Source organism: Ursus arctos, unplaced genomic scaffold (assembly GCF_023065955.2).
Source record: "Ursus arctos isolate Adak ecotype North America unplaced genomic scaffold, UrsArc2.0 scaffold_2, whole genome shotgun sequence".
NCBI lineage: Eukaryota > Metazoa > Chordata > Mammalia > Carnivora > Ursidae > Ursus > Ursus arctos.
Window position 1 is genome coordinate 38954612 of NW_026622874.1, and position 19453 is coordinate 38974064.

Genomic DNA, 19453 nt, shown 5'->3' on the forward strand with positions numbered 1-19453 from the left:
GCGGGAGTTCTGCCACATTCCATTCCCAGCTTGATAATAAATTCTTTTTGTGTGACTCTGGACAGCAGTTTGATTGCTAGTCCTTTTGGCCTCTTCACATGGTCCGTACTTTTCACTTATCCAGTCTTAGTGTGGGACGAGTCCTTAGAAGGTCATCCCATGCACTGGTTTGGCCTGTAGGCAGAACTGCGCGTGCTCGTGCACACACACACACACACACACACACACACACACACACCCCTACGGTATATTTTGGTTTACTGTAAATCAGCACACACGTACACACCCAGGACCAAGGTCTCTTTACCCTTCCTGTCACCTTGATCAGAGGAAGTTTTCAGCAGGACCCTCTGCCGTTGATTTAGGTCTTCTGACTTGAAATGTGAGCCAGCAGAATCTTTCACTCACTCTGACTGGGGGTGGGGAGGAGGCGTATGGTTCAATTGCTGACCTCCTCCTGACTGCGTTCAGAATATTTTTCTGGGATTTGACATTCTTGGATTGGGAAAACTCAGATTTATTGATGAACCCTAGCTGTGATTTGACCCTAGGGGTATAATATGTTCCCATCTCTCCTGTTTAATTTGGAAAGCAGCAAAGTTTTATATTTTATTTCAGTGGCCTGTAACAAAACCTCTTTGGTATCTCATCTAATCAAGGACTCTTCAGAGTTCAGGCTAAATCAGGAGTGGGTTGCTGGGAGAGAGATGGGTTAGGGGGAGGGGTGCTCTTTCTTCCTGGACTATGATGGCTGCTTCCCCACTCACCATCTGCTCCCCATCATGGTAGAAGCAGCTCCTTAGGAATTTGAGGGGAGCATTACTGAAGATAAGGATGTCTTTTATTAATAGAGAGCAAGAGCCCTGGTCACTTGCAGTCATTTGAAATTCCATGAAATCTTCAGCTTGCACAGAATAGCCGGAGTACCCTGGTCCTACCATTTGCTTGTAGTCTAATACTCTGATGGGAGATTTAGGTCATGTGATTTCTGTCTGTGAAGTAGTTTCATCCCACGGATCAGATAGTGCTTAGTCTCCTGCATGAAGTTTGCCTGAGACGTGACGCCGCTGATCACATGGCAACTGGGAGGCAGCATTTTGACTCCCTTCTAATCCCAGTAGATGTTCAACAGTCTCATTGTTTCTAAACAGGAGAGGCGAGCCTTGGAGCGGAAAATGTCAGAGATGGAGGAGGAGATGAAGGTATGGAGAGATCTCCTTTCTCTCTTTGTGTGCCTGTTCCCCAAATGCCTGCCAGGACTGGGTGATTGAGCCTAGGCCCGCCCCTCCAGATTTCACCGCACACTCGACCCCCTTAAGAAGAGATGACATGTGAAGAGGAGCCGAGCATCTCTCCTCAGCCATTTCATAGGCCCTCTCAGATCACACAGCATCCCCTGTGGGCACCTCGCAGCCCTTCTGGGAACCAGCGCCGCCTCTGGCTTAAGCGGAGGTGTCTGCAGACTGGAGACAAACCTAAGTTGAACTTCTGAGATTTTCCAAGCAATAGCTTCACCCTCAGGGGCTGGATGAAAAGGCTAAAACAAGGGTCCCAGCTCTCCTGGCCTCACATGAGGTGCCCGGGGAAGCCTGAACACGGCCAGGGACTTTCCTGCCTGGTGCGCCTCCCTGTCTCAGCCCTTCGCTGGAAGGAACACAGTTTGAGTCATTCTGCAGCAGAATGCAGATTAATTCATACATCAATTTCCTGCCCCAGCCCATTTATAATATTACTGAAATGTTCAGTAATATTCGGCACTCACCCACTAGAATAAGCTCATGCCACCAGTTACACCTCACGGCTCACTGCTTTCCTCTCTCCTTTCACCATGACCTGCAATGACCATCATCTCCATTAGCCATTGAATGAACAACTGCCATCCTAGGCAGCTGTGAGTGCTGAGAACTGGCAGCCGACCCAGAAGGGTCAATTCCCCACTGCGGAAGGGGCCTGCAGAGCAGTAGGGAACATAGAGCTGCTCGGGGTAGCCACCTGGGGATGCTGTGGGAGCATCTGAGCCCCACAGGTGCGTGATGCCACATGCCCATCATAGTCACCTAGCACTTGCTCTGCTTCGGCCTTTTTTTTTTTCCTTCAAGGATCTTGTTTTACCAGATGTATGATACGAAGCATTCATCTGGTGAAACTCAGGTTTCTTTACCTGAGAACCAGAAGCACTGGGGTAGTACGAGGCAGATCTCCAGGGCTCTTTCTGTGAGAAGCATCCCTAATATGCAATTAGAGCACTTTAGGAGAGACATTTATTATTTACAGTGGCCCCCAAAAATATGGTTATTTACTGAAAAAAAAAAAAACTCAGGACCTGATAAGGTCCAAGTTTACACAAGATCCAGTGCTCATAGTCCTGTTACTCTGTGTTATTCCAGAATGAGGGAGATGTGCCCTGCCCTTGAGTTCTGTGGTCACCGTTCCAAGGCCGTAACTGATTCCCATAGCATTCACATAGAATTTCAAGCAGTACCTACTTATATCTCCAAAAAGTAGCACTTACATCTTTCACGTTGATGTAAAACAGCAAGAAGTAGAAATAATTAATGGTTGATTCTCCTGCGATAAAAACAGGATGACCCAACACCCTTAGCTTCTCCATCATCTGGTTTTTCCAGACCCACCTCACCTACCGCACAGTATTCTCTCCCATTTCGAGCCATGTGTTAGTAGAGCTAAACAGTTCTTGATGAATGAATATCCACAGTTCTCAGCTGCACTGGGGGTGCCTCCATTTTTGAAACCCCTTGAGTGATACCATCTGTACTCTGCTGTTAGGCAGCTGTCAGTGATGCTCGTTAAGGAGTAGCCTGAATGCTGATCAAGAGCATGTAAATGAGGCCAGAGCTGGTGCCTTCTAGAGAGTACCCAGGAGCCCACAGCCAGCCCAGACCCACTAGTCACGGAACTCTACACCACGTCTGCCCAGGCCCACACGCAAAGACCCAGAAAGTCCCCAAGAGGAGCAGTTGAGGTCCTTCTTTATCTCTATTCCAATCCTAAATTGCCGAGCATGAGAGCCCCCTCAGTGGTTCTAGTTGCTCTCACTCCTATGGTCTGAGACGGGCTTACATGTTTCTTTCTCCCTGTCCTGTCAGGCTAGGATTTCCTAAACTAGGTCATGAGTTCCTTTCTTTCCTCAGTAGAGATCATAGCACATGAAGGAGTTTCTCCCTCAGCCTTAAGTCGTTTGCCAGTCAACTTCAACTTCAGCTGTTTAAATTGTCAAATGAGCCGGATAATGGCTGTTTAGACCTCGAAAAATTAGGTATGCCAATTTGAAACTTTTTTGTTTTCTTTTTTAGTTAAAAAATGGACGCATTCAGTCAGTTGCCATTATTCTCCATTACCAGCCAAATGGAGAAGAAACACCTGCAAGTTCTGAAGCCCCTAAACAACCTTTGCTCAGATCAAAGCCCGATACCAGGTTTACAAATCGTCTAGCTCCCCCTAGAGGACAAAGGGGGAGGAACTTAACAAGCCTTACAGCCAATATCAATTTCATGATGTTTGTGTCTGTACCTTGAGATAAGCAAAAACTTCAGACGTATAGATACAGACATCATGAAATTGATGTCACTGGCCTTAAAGGAGTCTTAAGAAGCTGCTTGGTTAGATTTCAAGTCCTTTTTCATCCAGGCTACAGTTTATGGTAATCAACATCTTGGGAATGATCAGTGGTCAAAATCTCTGTGTTCTAGGCAGCCAGTCAACTGCACAGGTAAACTGTCTTATCGAATCTGGGACCCAGTAGAACTAAGGGCCAGTTAGCCCCCGTGCCTGTTGCATATTTGATTTATACAGACACTCAACCCTCTTGGAGCGATCAGTAGGGAGCAGGTTGAAGGTTGACCTCCAGTGAACCCTGAAGATCCAGTAGGCGCTCAAGGACAGACAGTGACTCTGGTGCCTGTTTTTCTGATTCTGGCACATAAAGTGCAAAGGCCAGGTGAAATGGGGGAACCCTGAGGTGGGCTCGCCCAGGTGTATGTGGGGCTCTGTGCTTGTGACATGGGTTGTGCCTTTCGGCCTTATACAAAGGTAAGTATTTATGAGTTCTCCCCAGGACAGCCTGGACTCAGAGCCTGGATTGGAGTAGGATGGTGTGCCAGCCCCTGATAGGTGTGCATGTCCACCTGAGCTGTGCGAGGCTGCACTGGGTCTGGCCCACATCAGACCTGATGACGTTTCTACTATATCCTCCATTCAGCATCAGGCTCCTTCCCAGACCTTCTCCCTGCCTCTCCCGGGTCCTTGCATGAGGGGTCCAGCAGCCGCTCCCCTTTTAGATTGCTCTTGGGATTTTTGTTTTTACTTACTCTGGAAATACCACTAGCTGATCCTGTCCTTGCCCACCCTGCTCTGTGCCCTGCCCTCCCCTCCATCGTGCCTTGTTTTCAGTACTGTTTCCTATGGAACATTCCACCTGATTGTTTCCTGCCTCTCTCCCTCTTACTGGGAACTTTCAAATTCTTCCACCTTGATCTGCTTATACTCACATGTTAGATTGAATCATTTTCATAGTTCATGTCTTTAATATTATTCCCTAGGAGGCAAGGACCACTTCATATAATGACAATGATTATGTTGAAAGCTTTGGTCCAGTGTCAGCTCCAAAGAAGGGTGAGAGCCAGGGACTTTCCATTGGTTCTTATGTTTGGTCCCTGCCCATTTCTTTAAATATTTCCATATGCTGCACCATGATCTCCTCTGATCCCAGTCCTCTCCATGGCCGAGATGCTTGCAGAGGGTAAGGAGCGTTGCCTGGTCTCTACCCTTAAGTGGCTACATGGAAGTGTTGAGCAGCTCTGCCTTTTTTCCAAGGTGCTCATTCTCCCTCTTTGGGGAAAGAGATATTCGGCAGTTTGTCTCTGCTTGTTTTTCCTTTTCACTGTTTTTTCCCCTTCATGCTGCCTTTCATTTTCTTGCTTCTTCACTTCCAGCTTTAACTCCACTAATCCTTCATTTCTGTCCCTCACATCCATGTGGGTATGAGAGACTTCTCTCTGGTTTGTCATCACTGTAATCTACAGGATTTTTCATCTTCCTCTGTGAAGCCCCATTTGCATAATAAAATCCTTTCCTCTCCCAGAGAGCTGATGGTCTTGGTTACAGGCTCAGTACAGATGACCACTTAGGCAACGACAGTAACAGTAAGCAAGCCTGTGGTATAAAGCCATTGGACGTCTTTAGCTCCTTTATGGGCTACGAGGTATTAGGAAGAATATCTGTGGACTGGTTATTCTGTCCCATTTGTAACACTTACAAATAGTGAGGCCTGAACTAGTACATCAGTCCAACCAATTCCAGTATCTTGGACACGTATGATTTCTCCAGCTTTTGTGCACAGCTGTAACTTTCAGAGTGTGAGTCTGTATGTGAACACCTTCAAGCAGCTGCCAGCCTCTTCATGAGCTGGGACAAAGTGAATTTCATGATGCAGGTAGTCCTGTAGCAGGTCAGAGGCCGCTTAGCAGTTCTTGGATCCTGGAACAGGTTTCTGGACTGCAGTGGAGAACTAGAAGGGGTAATGAAGCATCCTACAAAACAGGTTAGAGGACAGTGCAGACAGCTGCCAGTCTCTTATCTTGTATGTGCCCCTTCAACCTTCTAAACAGTACATGCCTCGTACAGAAGATATTTAAACAACAGGCCCCTCTTTTATTTTCCTTGTTTCATTTTTTTAAATAAAAAGTAAAGAGAAGGACCCAGAAAAAAAGAAAAAAAAAGAAAAACAAGTAGGAGTAGGGAGCCGAGTATAGGTCAAGATGAGAAGAGGGAGAGAGAAAAGGGCTGCAGCTGGTTTTAGGAACACGGAGTCCTCAACTCCAGGTCCCGTTGATGATGAAGAAGGGCCCCCGAGGCTATGGCTCAACCACGTTAAATCAGCTCAGAAGGCCCCAAGCTACCTGGTGGGCTGTCATTCTCAAAAGCAATCCGCATGTGCTATTTGAGAGCGTGGTGGTTGTACTCATATGGCTGACCGGCAGCATAGTTCAACCTTAGCCAAGAATCGTAGGCCTGGCTCCCCCCACCTGTTGGTGCTTTTCTCCCTTATCCCTCCCCTCATCCTGCACCATTTACTCCTGCCTTTCTCATTTCCTTTCTCGCATGCCAACTAAAAACAAAAAACAAAAAGTCACATGATTTCTTTGTCCTACTTTTATCTCCTCTGGTCTGTCTTGTCTCTCTCTCTCTCTCTTGTCTGTCTGTCTCCTCCATGTTTCACTCTCTACAGAACCTCCACCAGCTAAAACAGATTCAAACCTTGAAGCAGATGAACGAGCAACTGCAGGCTGAGAACAGGGCCCTGACCCGAGTTGTGGCCAGACTCTCGGAGTCCGTCGAGTCCTCGGAAATCCAGGAGCTCTAGTTCTTGCCCCTCTTCTCCACCTCACTTCCCTCCTCCACCACTCCAGGCATGTTCTCTCTTTTTGTTGGACCCAGAAGCCCTGTGCTCATGCCCCTCCATCAGAGCCACCATATGTGGGTGCCTATAAATGTGGGTCATCTGCAGATGGAAAGAGCCACAGAGTGAGACATAACAGCCTAGGTCAAGGGAGGCAGTGACGGAATCCTTGCCTGGGCTGGTGATCTGTTTGGTGAGATCACCACGTCACCTTCTCCTCCCCTGGAGACCGAGAATGGATTTGCTCACTCGGCTACACATAGGTGTACGTAGACGTACACACGCATCTGTGTGTGTGCAAATTTCTTTGGTGGGGTCGTTGCCAAACTGAAAGTTGAGCTTTCTCAGTCAGTAGCAACCCAAGTGCATCCTGGCCACTGGAGCAGTTGGGGTTGGTCCTGCACTCCATATTGTTGCTGGGCCTGGGGTAACCAAGGGCAGGGACTCTCAACCCTGGCTGGGAGCTTTTAATATATATAGTGCCTGGGCCCAACCCCTCCCAACCCCCAAAATCAGTAGTCTGGGTTGAGACCCAGGCATCAGTATTTTCTCAGACTTACCCTATTGATTCTTTTGTGAAACCGGGGTTGAGAATGGCCCTTTGCATACCAGACAGAGCTGAGTCTTCCACATCTGACGACATGCTGGATGGGGACGCCTAGCTCTGAAGGCTAGAGCTCCACTGGCAGCAGTAACACTGTCCATCCCACCATTTGAGTAGAATTGGCTATTCTTCGCCTCCCTCCTACAATCATCTTTGCTTTCTTCCCCCTCCTTGGGAGGCATCACTCTCATCCCTGTCACAAATCTCTGGGCCCTAGGGATGTGCCCCCCACCCCCACCCCTTGCCAGTGTGGGCTGTGAGGCAGAACACAGCCTGGACAAATGAGACCCTCACACAGCCAGACCTTCCCTAATGGGGGTAGCTTTGCAAAGGAGATGACAGTCATTGGAGCAGAGAGCAGGGATTTATTCTCAACTGAGAACCAAAAAATATGTTTGGTAAACTGGAGACTCCCTGGATGTTGGTCTGAAAGACAAGCTCACAGATAACTTGCTTTCCCATCCCACGATGGTGTGATGGGGTCACCACTGCTGAGCAGTTTTGCTCTCTGAAATGAGTTTTTAATTTCCAACAACAATCTAATTAGTCCTGACCAGCGCCTGTTCTTTTCTCTGCCTATTTGCTTGTGGCCTCAGGGTCAGTAGCTGGCAGCTAATACCCACTAGATCTGAAGCACCCAAATTACCATAAGGGCTGAGCTAATATCCTGCTGTAGATGCTGTCACACACAGAAAATTGAAAGGGAAGTGACACCACGGCCTGGCGCCAAGCAGCTTAGTTACCTGCTTACTGAGTGCCACGTTAGGTCCAAACTCCATGCTGGAAAGTAAGCCTCAGGATTACTGGAAAATTTGACAGGGGTGAACTGGGGACCCACAAAAGATGTCCCAGTCATTTTTAGTTTCCCTCTTTGTGCAAGATAGCATGGGATATAGAGCAAAACTAGGTCTCATGCTTTCAACAGTAAATAACTAAGGTAACGGTGTCGTTTATTAAGACCTGTGCACAGTACTTGGTGTGCTTTTTCTCACTTATTCCCCAGAACAATCATTTTTAACAAATGGAAAAAAACGAGTTCCAGATTAAGTAACCGGTCCAAGGTCACTCAAAAAGTAAGTGGTAGAACCAAAATTCAAACCAAATATGTCAGGTTCCAGAGCCCAAGCGCTCAACCACTGTGCTGTTAGCTGCCTGCATATTTGGCACAGAGTTTTAGCCATTTGTTAAGCATATGGCCTAAACAGTGCAAGAAGAATCTATTAAACAGCAACAGTGCGCCCCCACCATTGCAGCTGAGGGCTGAAGGGCAGCATTCTGCTTTCTCAGCACTCTTGACTTCCCAAACAGCCATTTACCTACTGCGAGATGTTGCCACTGTAAAGAATCCATTGCACAGCACGTGACCTTCTGTAACAGATCAGCGAACTGTGGCCCATCAGTAGGCCCATGAGCCATACACATAGTTGGGGGGGGGGAGTCAAAGGAAGACGAATATTTCGTGATACCTGAAAATATATGGAATCAACTCTTGATGTCCAGAAATAAAGTTGTATTGAAACTGAGCCATGCTCATTTGTTTATGTATTATCATTACGTTCGTAAGTACTTTGTGCCACAAGAGCAGAGTCGAATAGTTGGAGCAGAGACCATGTGGCTTGATATTTATTATCTGGCCCTTTATAGAAAACACTTGCCGACCCCTACCAGAAGGAGAGATGGGATAACTAAACCAAACTGACAGTGTGACCCAGAGAGTTTGCCCTGCTTTTCCGGGTTTTTTTGTTCTGTTTTGTTTTATTGTATCGTGCAAGCCACTTGCAATAGAATATAAGCGGTGGGACCCCCTCCCCACTTCCCAAGTAGTCAGTCAGAAGCAAAGCAGCCTAGGCAAGACTCACCCTGAGCCCCCGTCACCCTGCAGCTAGCCTTGTCCTTCCCGAGTCTCCGCAGCTTCAAGACCCTCATATCCTCTCCCTCTTCAACACATTCTTCATCAAAGGCTGGACGAAGTCAGGTTTGGGAAAACATGCACTTGAATTTTATTTGTCTAAGATACCTTAACATCAAACTGTGGTGAACTGGAAATTTAGAAGTTAAGAAAGCTGACCTCCAGGGGGTTGAAATGATAAAGTTTTGTTAAACCTCGTACTTCTATAGTGCTTCCACATGTGTTCTTATTTAATCATTCTTTAACTTCAAGTGAATATCAGATAACACTGTTCATTTCCTCCTCTCTCTTTTGAGAATCAAGTTTATGAGACTGTTTTCCCCCTTGATTTCTACATTCCACTTCTTGTACTTTTTGACACTCCCCTAAGATGTCAGTTGTAGCATATTGCAGCTGGGAAATTGCCTTGTCCAATTTTTTTTTTTCAAAGAATTGAGTTCTTAATGTGGAAATAAATCACCAAGGCTCAACAAGTTGTTTGTACATTTAAAAAGCAGGGAGGAGTCGGCCCAGTTCTGATTTGATGAGCTGCTGGCAGGGAAATGAAATCCAATGACATACATAGCTTCTTCCCCACCTATGGAATCCTATTATGGAAATACGACTTTCAGAGTCTCACTGATACCCAGGCTGCGAGACCCAGGATGGGGCACTGGAAAGCAGATGGGAAGGTGAAGCACTGCGGGGCCATCCTGGCTGACTTGTTCTAAAAATCTTCTTGGACTGAGTTTCTGAGCGCTCACTTCTGGTAGTCAAGGCCACGGGGATAGAGGCATGAGAGAGAGCAGCCAGAGCAACTTTGATTGATTAGGTTGGAGGTAGGAGAGGCAGGGTTAAAGGACCAAAACTTTATTGTACTATCTGGATTAAAATCTTTTTAGTAAAATTTGTAGATAACCTACTTGCCCTCACCCATTCATGGAGAACTCACAGTGGTCGTGAGAATCCTGAGTATCGGCAGAGCACGTTATGTACGTCCGCACACTTCCACGTCTGGTACCTCCCGGGGCCCTCACAGGAGGGCTGAGTGCAGGGGAGATGACCGGAGGTGACTCTCAGCTGACTTGATGGGTGACCAGGGCAGAGATGATGATTCTTTTTTAGATGCAAAAATGGAAACCCAGAGAAACAGAGTGGTTTGCTTAAAGTAATAGAGATCATTCATGACAATGACAGTGCTGGAGTTCTGGACTTCTGGTGTTTGGTTTTCCATACAACCTCTCTAACGAAAGAATAATCTTCGGAGTCAGGCACACAGGGGCCCAATATCAGCTTTGCCATTTAATAGCTGCGTACTTTGGACTAGTTATGAAATTCTTTATTTCCTCATTTGTAGACGTAAGGAGAACAACTGTATCACAGACTCATGAGGTGCTAATAAGACCGTGGGAGTGAGAACTTCTAGGACAGAGCCTTCCGCAGTGTGGATGTTCAATCCTGCTTTCTTTTCGTGCCCTTAATAATACAAATCCTTTGTGTCTCTGTGATGCATAAAAGTGTGTATACACATATATATTTGTAGAATTTGATCTACATTCCTCCATACGAGATTGAGGAAACAAAAATTCTGTTTCTTATGGTACGGTTAGGTCCCCTAAGTGGTTAATAGCAGAGCCGGAGCTAGAGTTAAACAGGCTTCATGACCTCCGAGCCCAGGCCATCCGTGACTGGCGACCTCACTGCTGCTGGAGTCCTGTAGGTCTGATGACTAAAAATATCAAAGCACGTCTGCATTGAAGAGATGTAGATGTCGATTTCTGTAGCCTTCCTGGTGAAGATGTATTTCCCCTCTAACCTGAGGCTCCCCAAACTGCCAGCAGGGCCCACACATAAACTGTCCCCTCCGCAACGTCCCACTGTGGCGTTTTAGTTGCACAGCACCCCTGTCGGCGTGCCTGTTCACATATAAAGACGTGGAAATCCAGACTAGGGCTTGGGCTGCCGTTTTTCCCTTGTTTGCATGTTGAACAGCACTATGTGTCATGTTCCAAGATGGCAGAACTGACAGAATTGAAATCTCTATTCCCCCTTCCCCCAAAGCACCTATTTCCTGGATTTGTAACACTATCCCCGAGAACTGCTGCTCAGGCCCCCTTGTATCCCGTGGTAGCTACACAGGGAGCTCTGGCTGAGAAGTCAACACATACCCAGCGCTCGCTGTGCGTCACAGCTGTGCGGTGACCGAATCCGTAAACTCCTTGGGTTGTAGTGGTTGAAAGTGGATACGTGTAGTATGACAAGCAGGAATTTGGGTGGATTTCATCACAGAAGGCACTAGGAGGACCTTAAGTCATCTTGTGGCTGTGACAAAGTCGGGTTATGCCGCTCTCCCTTGCATTCCTATTTTTGAGGGGACGTGAGGCAGTGTCTGTCCTTAACTGTTTTAGTTGACCCAGTACTCCTTTCTCAGTTTCTCCTCTGTGTCCTCACCAGCTCACTTTGGCACTGTCCTTAATTTCTCCAGACTAGAAGTGAGTTCAAGGGCAGGAACAATTGTAAACAGTGGTCGATTCAGGATAATGAAAGGATGCATGGTGTGGAACGTGAAATAAGATGTTATTGCTAAGTATGCTAGTTCAAAAGATGGAGGGGCTGTGGTCTCCCTAAATATGAACATTACCAACTCAACAAATAGAAAGATTCAGGGCACTTTCACCCCTGGGGGAAGGGGTGGTGACAGTTCACTGCATAAGCTGCTTCGGAACGCCCTGCTCGCTGGGCTGAGCTGGCCTGGCCTGGTCAGGGAGGGTAAGGAGGTGATGATGCCAAGCTCTAACACGTCTTTCCCTCTGTCCCCCTACAGGTGTTAACAGAACTGAAATCTGACAACCAGCGGCTGAAAGATGAAAACGGTGCCCTCATCAGAGTCATCAGCAAACTATCCAAATAGACTAGGCTCCCAATTGAGGAGGGAAAGGGCAGCACTGCTGCGCCCACCCCTCTTTTCCAGCCATTGCCTTCCAACCAAAAGAAGTGAATGTTTTGGTGGAAGGACAACTTCCTTCTGGCCCTCCCCGGTCACCTCCCCTGCACTCTCGATGCCCTGTTCCTCCCACGCCCCCACCGCCTGAGTTTCTTGACAGTTTTAATTGAAGCATGATTGTGATCATCCGAGCCATCCGGAGGCGGCCTTGGGGAGTACACCAGCCTCAGCTGTGGACCCCAACTTCATGCTGCTCAGCAACTTGTCCACATTGGATTTGGTCCAAACATGTAAGGCCTCTACCCGAACCAGTACCCCGCAGCCTTTTACACTGACCCTGTGTCCTCTGATATAGGTGAGTCTTACGGTGGCCATTCCAGGATCCTGTCTGGGATGCCAAGAGAAACAGGATGTTGGCATAATCATCGGACGGCCTCTAGAGCTGTGTTTCCATTAGATTCCAAGGTGACAGTGACTGCATTGAAGGTCTCTGCTAGTCTGCACCTCTCAGGAACTGACTTTTCTCTAACTCCTTGCTGGCGTTACTGTTATTTTTCCTATCAACAACCCAGTAACATCCCTGATTAGTCTTAATTCCTGTTCTTCCCTCATGCCTGGCCCCCTTCCTCACGGCTCAGATGACCCTGGCTTCCTTTATTCCTTTCCTTTCTATCCTTCTATTTTCCTTCCTGTCTCCCCTCCACCACCTTGCCACATGGTGTAAAAGCTAGAACAGCGCATCTGACCTCACTTGTCTTTGGCCATTATGGAAAATCATTTCTCCTGGGGTGCTCTGGAGACCAGAAGAATTGCCTTGGCGGCACCATCGGCCCTCTTGCCGAAAAGCCAGACCATGGCATAAATGTCAGCCCACTGTTCTCATCTCCCACTTGTTTTCCCTACACAGTGATTTTCCTTATTAGAAAATCCGGGCTCTGAAACACCCCATTCTGTCTCACCTCATTTTGACCTTGTTTTCCTCTCTTCACTCTGGCACCTGCTCCTAATGAGAAAAGAAGTCCTTGCAAGGAGGCATGAGAGCTGAGAAGGGTGGATGGGTAGCAGGCGGACCAGGGAGTAGAAGCAGGTCAGAAAGACATATATGGTGTAAGTAGAGTATCTGGGGACACTTGCAACCTTGTGACAAAAAAGATAGAAGATAGATTGTGCTGTGGTAATGGTGGTGAACTTGATTATTTCCGGTGGTTAGATTTAGGGGAGAGACATTTGTTTTCTTAGAAGCCAACAGGAGAAATGACTTCTTAATAGAGGTTTAAAATGATGAGATACTTGTAACTCATTGACGGGAGTCCGGAATCTTAGAGCGGCAAAGCCTGGAGGCCTTTGGATGAGCTTTCCATTGTCCTGCCACAGGGAGCCCCACCTGCACCCCACTGCCCCAGCTCTGACCCACAGTCGGGCAGCTGTGCATCTATTCCGTGAAAGGTGGGCAACTCTAATAACCAGAAAGCTTTTCCTAAGATGAGTCAAGGTCTGCTCGTGGGTGCTCCCCACGGCCCAGTCGTGCCCTTTAATGTGACAGCCCCTTTGTAGTTGGTCATCTCCCCTTAACCTGATTTCCGACTGGCATTTTCCCGGTCCTTTAAGGCATTTCTCACATGGCATACTTTTCCTGCCTGTCACATCTCGTCTGTCCTCCTCTGGACAAAAACAACCTTTTAACATATCCTGCCCAAACCTGGACAGGTACTCCGTTAGCACAAAATTAAACCGTTAGTCCTTGATGGTGACCCATATTGATACCTAACATATTTGGTCTATATAGGCTTTTTCTCCCTTGGTCGGTTGATTTTGAGTGAGCAGGTCACTTAAGTCCTCATTTTAGAGCGGCCCATGGTGTTCAGTCCTCAGAGCGGTCCATTCTCCTAACATATACTACCTCTGTCCATTTTTAGTTTCTTTCCCGAAAATGACAGTGTAGTTCTCCGTGGCCCTCTGAAACATTACGTGAACTTTAAACCAGAGGTTATCACTCAAGATCCTAATTCCAGAAGAGGAAATAGGTCTCCTCTGGCAAAATTCCATTTTTAGAATATACAAAATTCTCTCTTCCATTTCCAGCCATTTTCCGAGAGAAGCTGCTACTGATTCGGATTTTGTATGAGCATGGGAGCACTGTCAGCTCAGCTCTCAGGGAATGGTAAATTAGGGTAAAATGTTTCGTCACTTCCACTATAAACATCTTCTTCATTCTAGGGAGAGGGGAAATCAGCACAAGGTGTTGACTAATTGATTCTCCTGGCACATCCTCGATATTGGGCAAGGCATGGGGGTGGTTGCTGCCTCTTTCTCAGGAAAAGAAAACTGAATTATTAGGAAAACATCTTGACCCTCTCCCATTAGACAGACCAGGTAAAGAGGTTACAGAGAGTTCCCTCATCTGTGTGTGCCTTTCAAAAGCATGGGACAGAATCTAAAAACTCTTAGATTGGTGTTATGCCCGGCTGCTTCACAGCCCTTTCACATTAAAGATGCCTTTTCTTGCCAGAAAGTTTCCCTTGTGATGAAAAATTTACAAGCTTTTCAATCTCAGGAATACTGGATTCTATGGCCCAGAAATCATGAAAGGGTAAACGATCCTAGGTAATTTCAGGTACTCTCTCTTACGCAATTAGCTTTATTAGACAGACAGACTCTCAATTCTGGTCCCTTCCCAGAGAATAAAATACCCTTTCTTCACAGTTGCATTGACTGAAAGCCCCAGAAGTGATGGCTAGAGACCTGATGACCAGCCGTGCGCTCCGGATGCTGATAGCAGCAGGCCTCCCTCCTCTTGTGCTGTCGGTCTCTTCAGTGGCCACAAACCTCCTGTCCCCAACCTACTGGTTTGGATACCCAGGAACACCCCAGATAGCTCAAGCTGTATGAATACTGCCGGTCTGGCCAACAATTTGGGGCTCAGCGATGCTGTGTCACTTTTAAAGTCTTTCCATGAAATATCAGAATGGGAATGAGAAGGTTCTTGGTACAACTTTATATCCTCTGTTCTCATTAATTTGATATTTTTCAAAACCAAGCCACACCTTTAGGAGTAATGATTTGGCCATTCCAGAGATTCTCTGGCTGAAGTTTCACTGCTTCGCCTGTTTGTCTTTCAAGGGCTGCTTACTCTTTTCCAGATAGCTCTTGGGCATGATGACCCCTCGCCCCAGTCCCAGTCTCTAGTGCAACAGGGTTATGCAGATCTTGGGGTGTTGCCTCTAAAGAATCTGAAAGAATAGACATGCCCTGGGCTTGTTTAGTGCGCTGAATTCTCTGTTGGGCAGTCCCACTTGATATTTCCTGGAACCTCCCTGGCTTTTTCTATCCAACTGCAGGATGTGTTCGCTTCTCTTCTGCGCCTTCCTGTCTCCCGCTCCACATTTGAGACCAAAATGCATTCATTGCTGTCTGAGGCCACTGGTGAAGGAGGCTTCGGATCTCTGGTTTGGATCATTTCACGTGCTTCTCCTGCCCAAAACAAAACATGCTTATTTAACAGTTCTGCTTAGAAACAAGAAGGCTGAAACCCCATCTATTAGCCTGTGTATCCCACGAAAAACGTGTGAACTACTGTTTTGCTATCAAGGGCTTTTAACTGAGCCAGAGATGAGAGAAGAAGAAACTCTCAAAGCCACGCATTTGGTTTGGTCTCTGGATTTCTGGCCCCAGTACAGCCTCCCCTCGCCAGACAGAGAGACTGCCTCCTCTCAGACAAAGGCCGGCCTTTCCGTCCTGACAACGCTGGCAGTCCTTCTACGGCGGTGGGCGCGAGCTGAGCAGGAGAAGCACGGAGATGAGAGGGCTGTTAAAAATACTGCCACTTATTCAGCTGCCAGGCCGCTCTGCCCCACAAAAGGGAAAGCCTGAAGGATTCAGCAACGGAGCCAGTAGGCAGGAGGAATTCCTGGTACACCCCACTGGGTGAGCCACTAGTTCCATTGGAGCTTCACAGTGAGGTGACACTACGTGGGCGCTGGCTGGGGTCCTTCCCTTCCAGCCATTCCCAGGGGCCACTGTTTGTGCTAGCAAACACCTAACTCTAGACGCAAGTTAGCAGCCCCAGATCTAGGCCCAATTATAACTGCAGGTCTTGGTCCCCACACTGATTTTTAAGGCAGGTTTCAACCCATCAAAGGATGTGAGTCCTCTCACCCAATAAGCAAGGCAGCTTTGAGGGCAGAAGAAGGCAACACGAAAGGATAAGCCCCTAGGAGTCAGAAGAGCTGGATTCTAGGGCCAGCTCTTATTAGCCATGTGACCTTGGGAAAGTCACCTTCCCTGTCTGCAGAATGCAGTGGGACTGGATCATCCTTAAGATCCCTTCTAGGCTTAAAATTCTGTGATTTATTTATTCCTAGGAAGATGAACGTTTCTTAAACTCAGAATTGTTGCTCTTTCTAATGGCAAAAAAATCTTGTTTTCTTCTGAATTCAAACTGTTTAACATTAGCCCATCAAGATTGACTTCTCATCTTTGTTAGAAAGGGAATTTAATATTGAGGGTAATTGAATGGTATTGCAGTTGCTTTCCCTCTTCATGGCCTGGTAAGAATATTAAAACCTGCAGAGGGGGAAATTGGAGCTCGTGGGGAAATGGAGAGAAAGCAGTTTGTTGCAGGCAGCCTTTGGACAAGTTGTCTTAATAGGAAATAGAGGTGCTGCTTCGTAGATTCCTTCCACCTTCTCAGATGTGGTCTATGCGGTCCTGAACATCCAAAGGGCAGACATGGCCTTTCTGCTTAGCACCAGCTTTCACATAGTCTTAAATTCTGCCCTACTGGCAGCAAGATCATTTTCCTCAATGAAAACCTCAACCTTTAGTTCTGTGGAACCCCTCTGGATTCTGGACTATCAGAAGTACAAGGGTCCAGTGCTGTTCAGGATGACCCTTCCTTTAAGCAGGTCTGCAGGGGAGACTACCAGTGTGGGAAGAGGTCACAGACCCTAAGTCCACACAGCCATGTTGCAGAGGACCGCGCCCAGCTCTGAAAAGCCGCCTGCAGGACTGGGTGTGAGTGAAGGACAGGGACCCTGAAGTGAAGGTTGCCCGTGAGCTGCGGTGGGAAGAAGGCAGAACGAAGAGCAGGGTGGAGGCTGCCAGAGCGGAGGAGGGGGTCACTGAGCCGCAGAACTGCATGCTGGGAAATGAGTGCTAGTCACTGGTACCCTGGTCCCTTGGCCTCCAGCAGAGCGGAGATGTTAATCAGCTTCCCTAATGGCTATCGACATTGCTTGGGAGCAGTAGACCCTATCAAGGACAGCTATTGATCGCTTGTGTTCTGATTAGATCGGAAGAGATCAACTTCATTGCAGCCCAGGAACTGTTAACTGTCACGGCTGCTAGGGAGGAGGTGGTCTCTGGGGGCTGATAAAAACCCACTCGAGAATCTTGACTAGCCTGCTAGCAACTGCAGGGGAAGAGAGATGCATTCCCTACCACTTTGAGCTGCGTGGTTGAGGGTCAAATTGAACCTAGGTGTGGCTTGCCGCCCAGGGTCCTGGAAGCCCCTCCTTGGGAAGAACCATGGGAAGTGGGTATGTTAAAGACAGACACCACTGGTGAGTGATGAATTGATGGATGAGCCGATCTTACCTAAAGAGGTGTAAAAATTTGGAGATGACTCGTGCTTCTACCTGCGTGCGTATGCATGCACATGTGCCAGTCCAGCGTATTCTTGAACCAATGTTATCCAAGTGTGTTATTGTGTTAATTCATATCTTTTGCTTTTCCCCTGCCCTTCCAATCCCCCAAAGGCCTTCTCTCTGAGCCATTCTCCAGTCCCATCTGCTTATCATTTCGGACTGTGAATCTGCCAGAGTGATACTTTGTTATTTCTCCTCCAGATTTCCCCCTCATGCTTCCAATAAACTTCTTGGGTGTCCCCTTAAAGTGACATGAGGCTGCTCTTATGTCCTTCAAAACAGAAACAAACATACCGTTCACCCTTCCTCCCCCATCACCCTCTATTCTTCATTCTTTGCTTTTCTCACTTGGAGCTAATGGTACTTAGGTTTTCCACACATCAGCCATGATTCCTGGTCCAGTTCCATTCACCAACAACGACCGCCGCCACCCCCCCCTCCTCTGGTTTCAAAGGTCCGTGGCTGTGCTAATAGCCTCTCAGAGATGAGGTTTGAACGGTGGGCCTGACTTGTCTGTAGCCTGGCCAGGGAGACCGTGGGCAGCCGTGTCTAGCTTACTCAGTCTTTGTCCTGAGAGATTTGATGTTTCCAGCTAGGGACAGGGGGTCTTCCCAGAGGAAACTCCAGCCCATTGCTTCCTTGCAGGAGAGGAGTCAGGAAGGGCACACTGACTGCAGGGAGCCTCTTAGAGCCTCTGATGTTCCCACAAAACCAGAATTGAGCATGGACTCTCACCTTAACATACCTGACCTTGTCGTTGCTCGCCCCCACACTGCTGAAGCCTGGGACAGATCCCAGCTTGTCTGGTGACGGAGGCCAGATAACGAGAGGCTGGAGGAAGGAGGACGTGGGGCTCAAGCACAGAACTCCAGGAGGCAGGCTGCAGGGGTGGGAGAGGGTTCTGGGAGGATACAGCAACCCAAAATAACTCCGCTTCTGGCTAGAGTCCCTTGAGCCTGTGAAAGACTGGGCCTGCCACCTCGCTGGCACCCAGGTAGGGCCGTCGTCTCCCGGAGGAGGGAAGGAACATGTTTCCGCCTTGCACCCCCCGCTCTGGAGAATATACAGCCTGTTCTCACTGGACTCATTCAGACACCGGCTTCAGCTTCATGGTTTCCCTCCCTCCATTCTTCCTCTGCCTTGACCGTGATTAGGTAGGGGTGAGGAGAGCTCAGAGGAAGCACCCTGGGGTCTTCATGCCTCTCCTATTTTAGGGGTTGAATTTTGTCTTTTTCTCCACTCAGTTCACTCTTCGCTCCCAACCTTACTTCCACCACAGTTAAAGCACCGGATGTAACTTTCTCCGCTGACTTGTACGGATTAACTTCGGCCGATGTACATACACCGGGGGTGGGAGAGGGGCATTTAGGGAGGGGGAGCCAGAGTCGCTTTGTGAATTGAATGTATTTTTATGCAATTTTGAGTGGCCTTTCAACCCTGAGATGAATGATTTTGTTTTACTGGTTGTTATTATATAGTATTATGAAGTATTCTGTGTTTGAAAGTTTGGGAATAATAATATTCACATCTATATGATGCCTGTAAACACAACCATATTTATAAATGAGTAAATAAAACCGTGTTTTAACTTTGTGACTGTGTCTCCACAGTTTAGGAAATGGGGTTTATAGAATGTCCCATCTGGAGCAGGCCATTCCAGTTTTACCAGTGGGGGCCTCACCCTCCGGCCTCTGTCCCAGGAACAGCCACGAGTGAATCACTGTCCCTGAGAGCAGGATCTCTGGAGTCAGACCAAGGAAAAGCCTAGATTGTAGGTTCAAAAGAACCATACGAAGAAATCAAGATTCCCAGTGTTGGGTGACTAGGAATGTGGTGATCTCTAAGGAAAGCAAGGCTCAGTGACAGAGGCGTGGAGCCGGTCTGGATGGACACGGACGTGCTCTCGCACACGGGCAGAAGGGGGCTGGCGAGGCGGCAGCGTTCTTGGGCTCCT

At 47.8% G+C, this 19453-nt stretch overlaps 1 protein-coding gene across 6 annotated transcripts in view; it reads left to right on the top strand.

Annotated features, from left to right (window-relative positions):
• The window catches only part of PPP1R12B (protein phosphatase 1 regulatory subunit 12B), a 207402-nt gene extending 188310 nt beyond the window's left edge, over positions 1-19092 (top strand). For 3 of the 6 annotated variants that reach the window (XM_057315719.1, XM_044377707.3, XM_044377709.3), the window contains 3 exons: positions 1152-1202; positions 6248-6428; positions 11735-11840. In XM_057315719.1, coding sequence (XP_057171702.1) covers positions 1152-1202; positions 6248-6382 — 186 coding nt within the window. In that variant the 3' untranslated portion in view covers positions 6383-6428; positions 11735-11840. Of the gene's footprint in view, positions 1-1151; positions 1203-6247; positions 8544-11734 lie in introns of those variants that run through there. The other 3 variants (XM_044377710.3, XM_026480642.4, XM_044377706.3) reach the window with 2 other exon arrangements.
• The last annotated feature ends 361 nt before the right edge of the window (positions 19093-19453 follow it).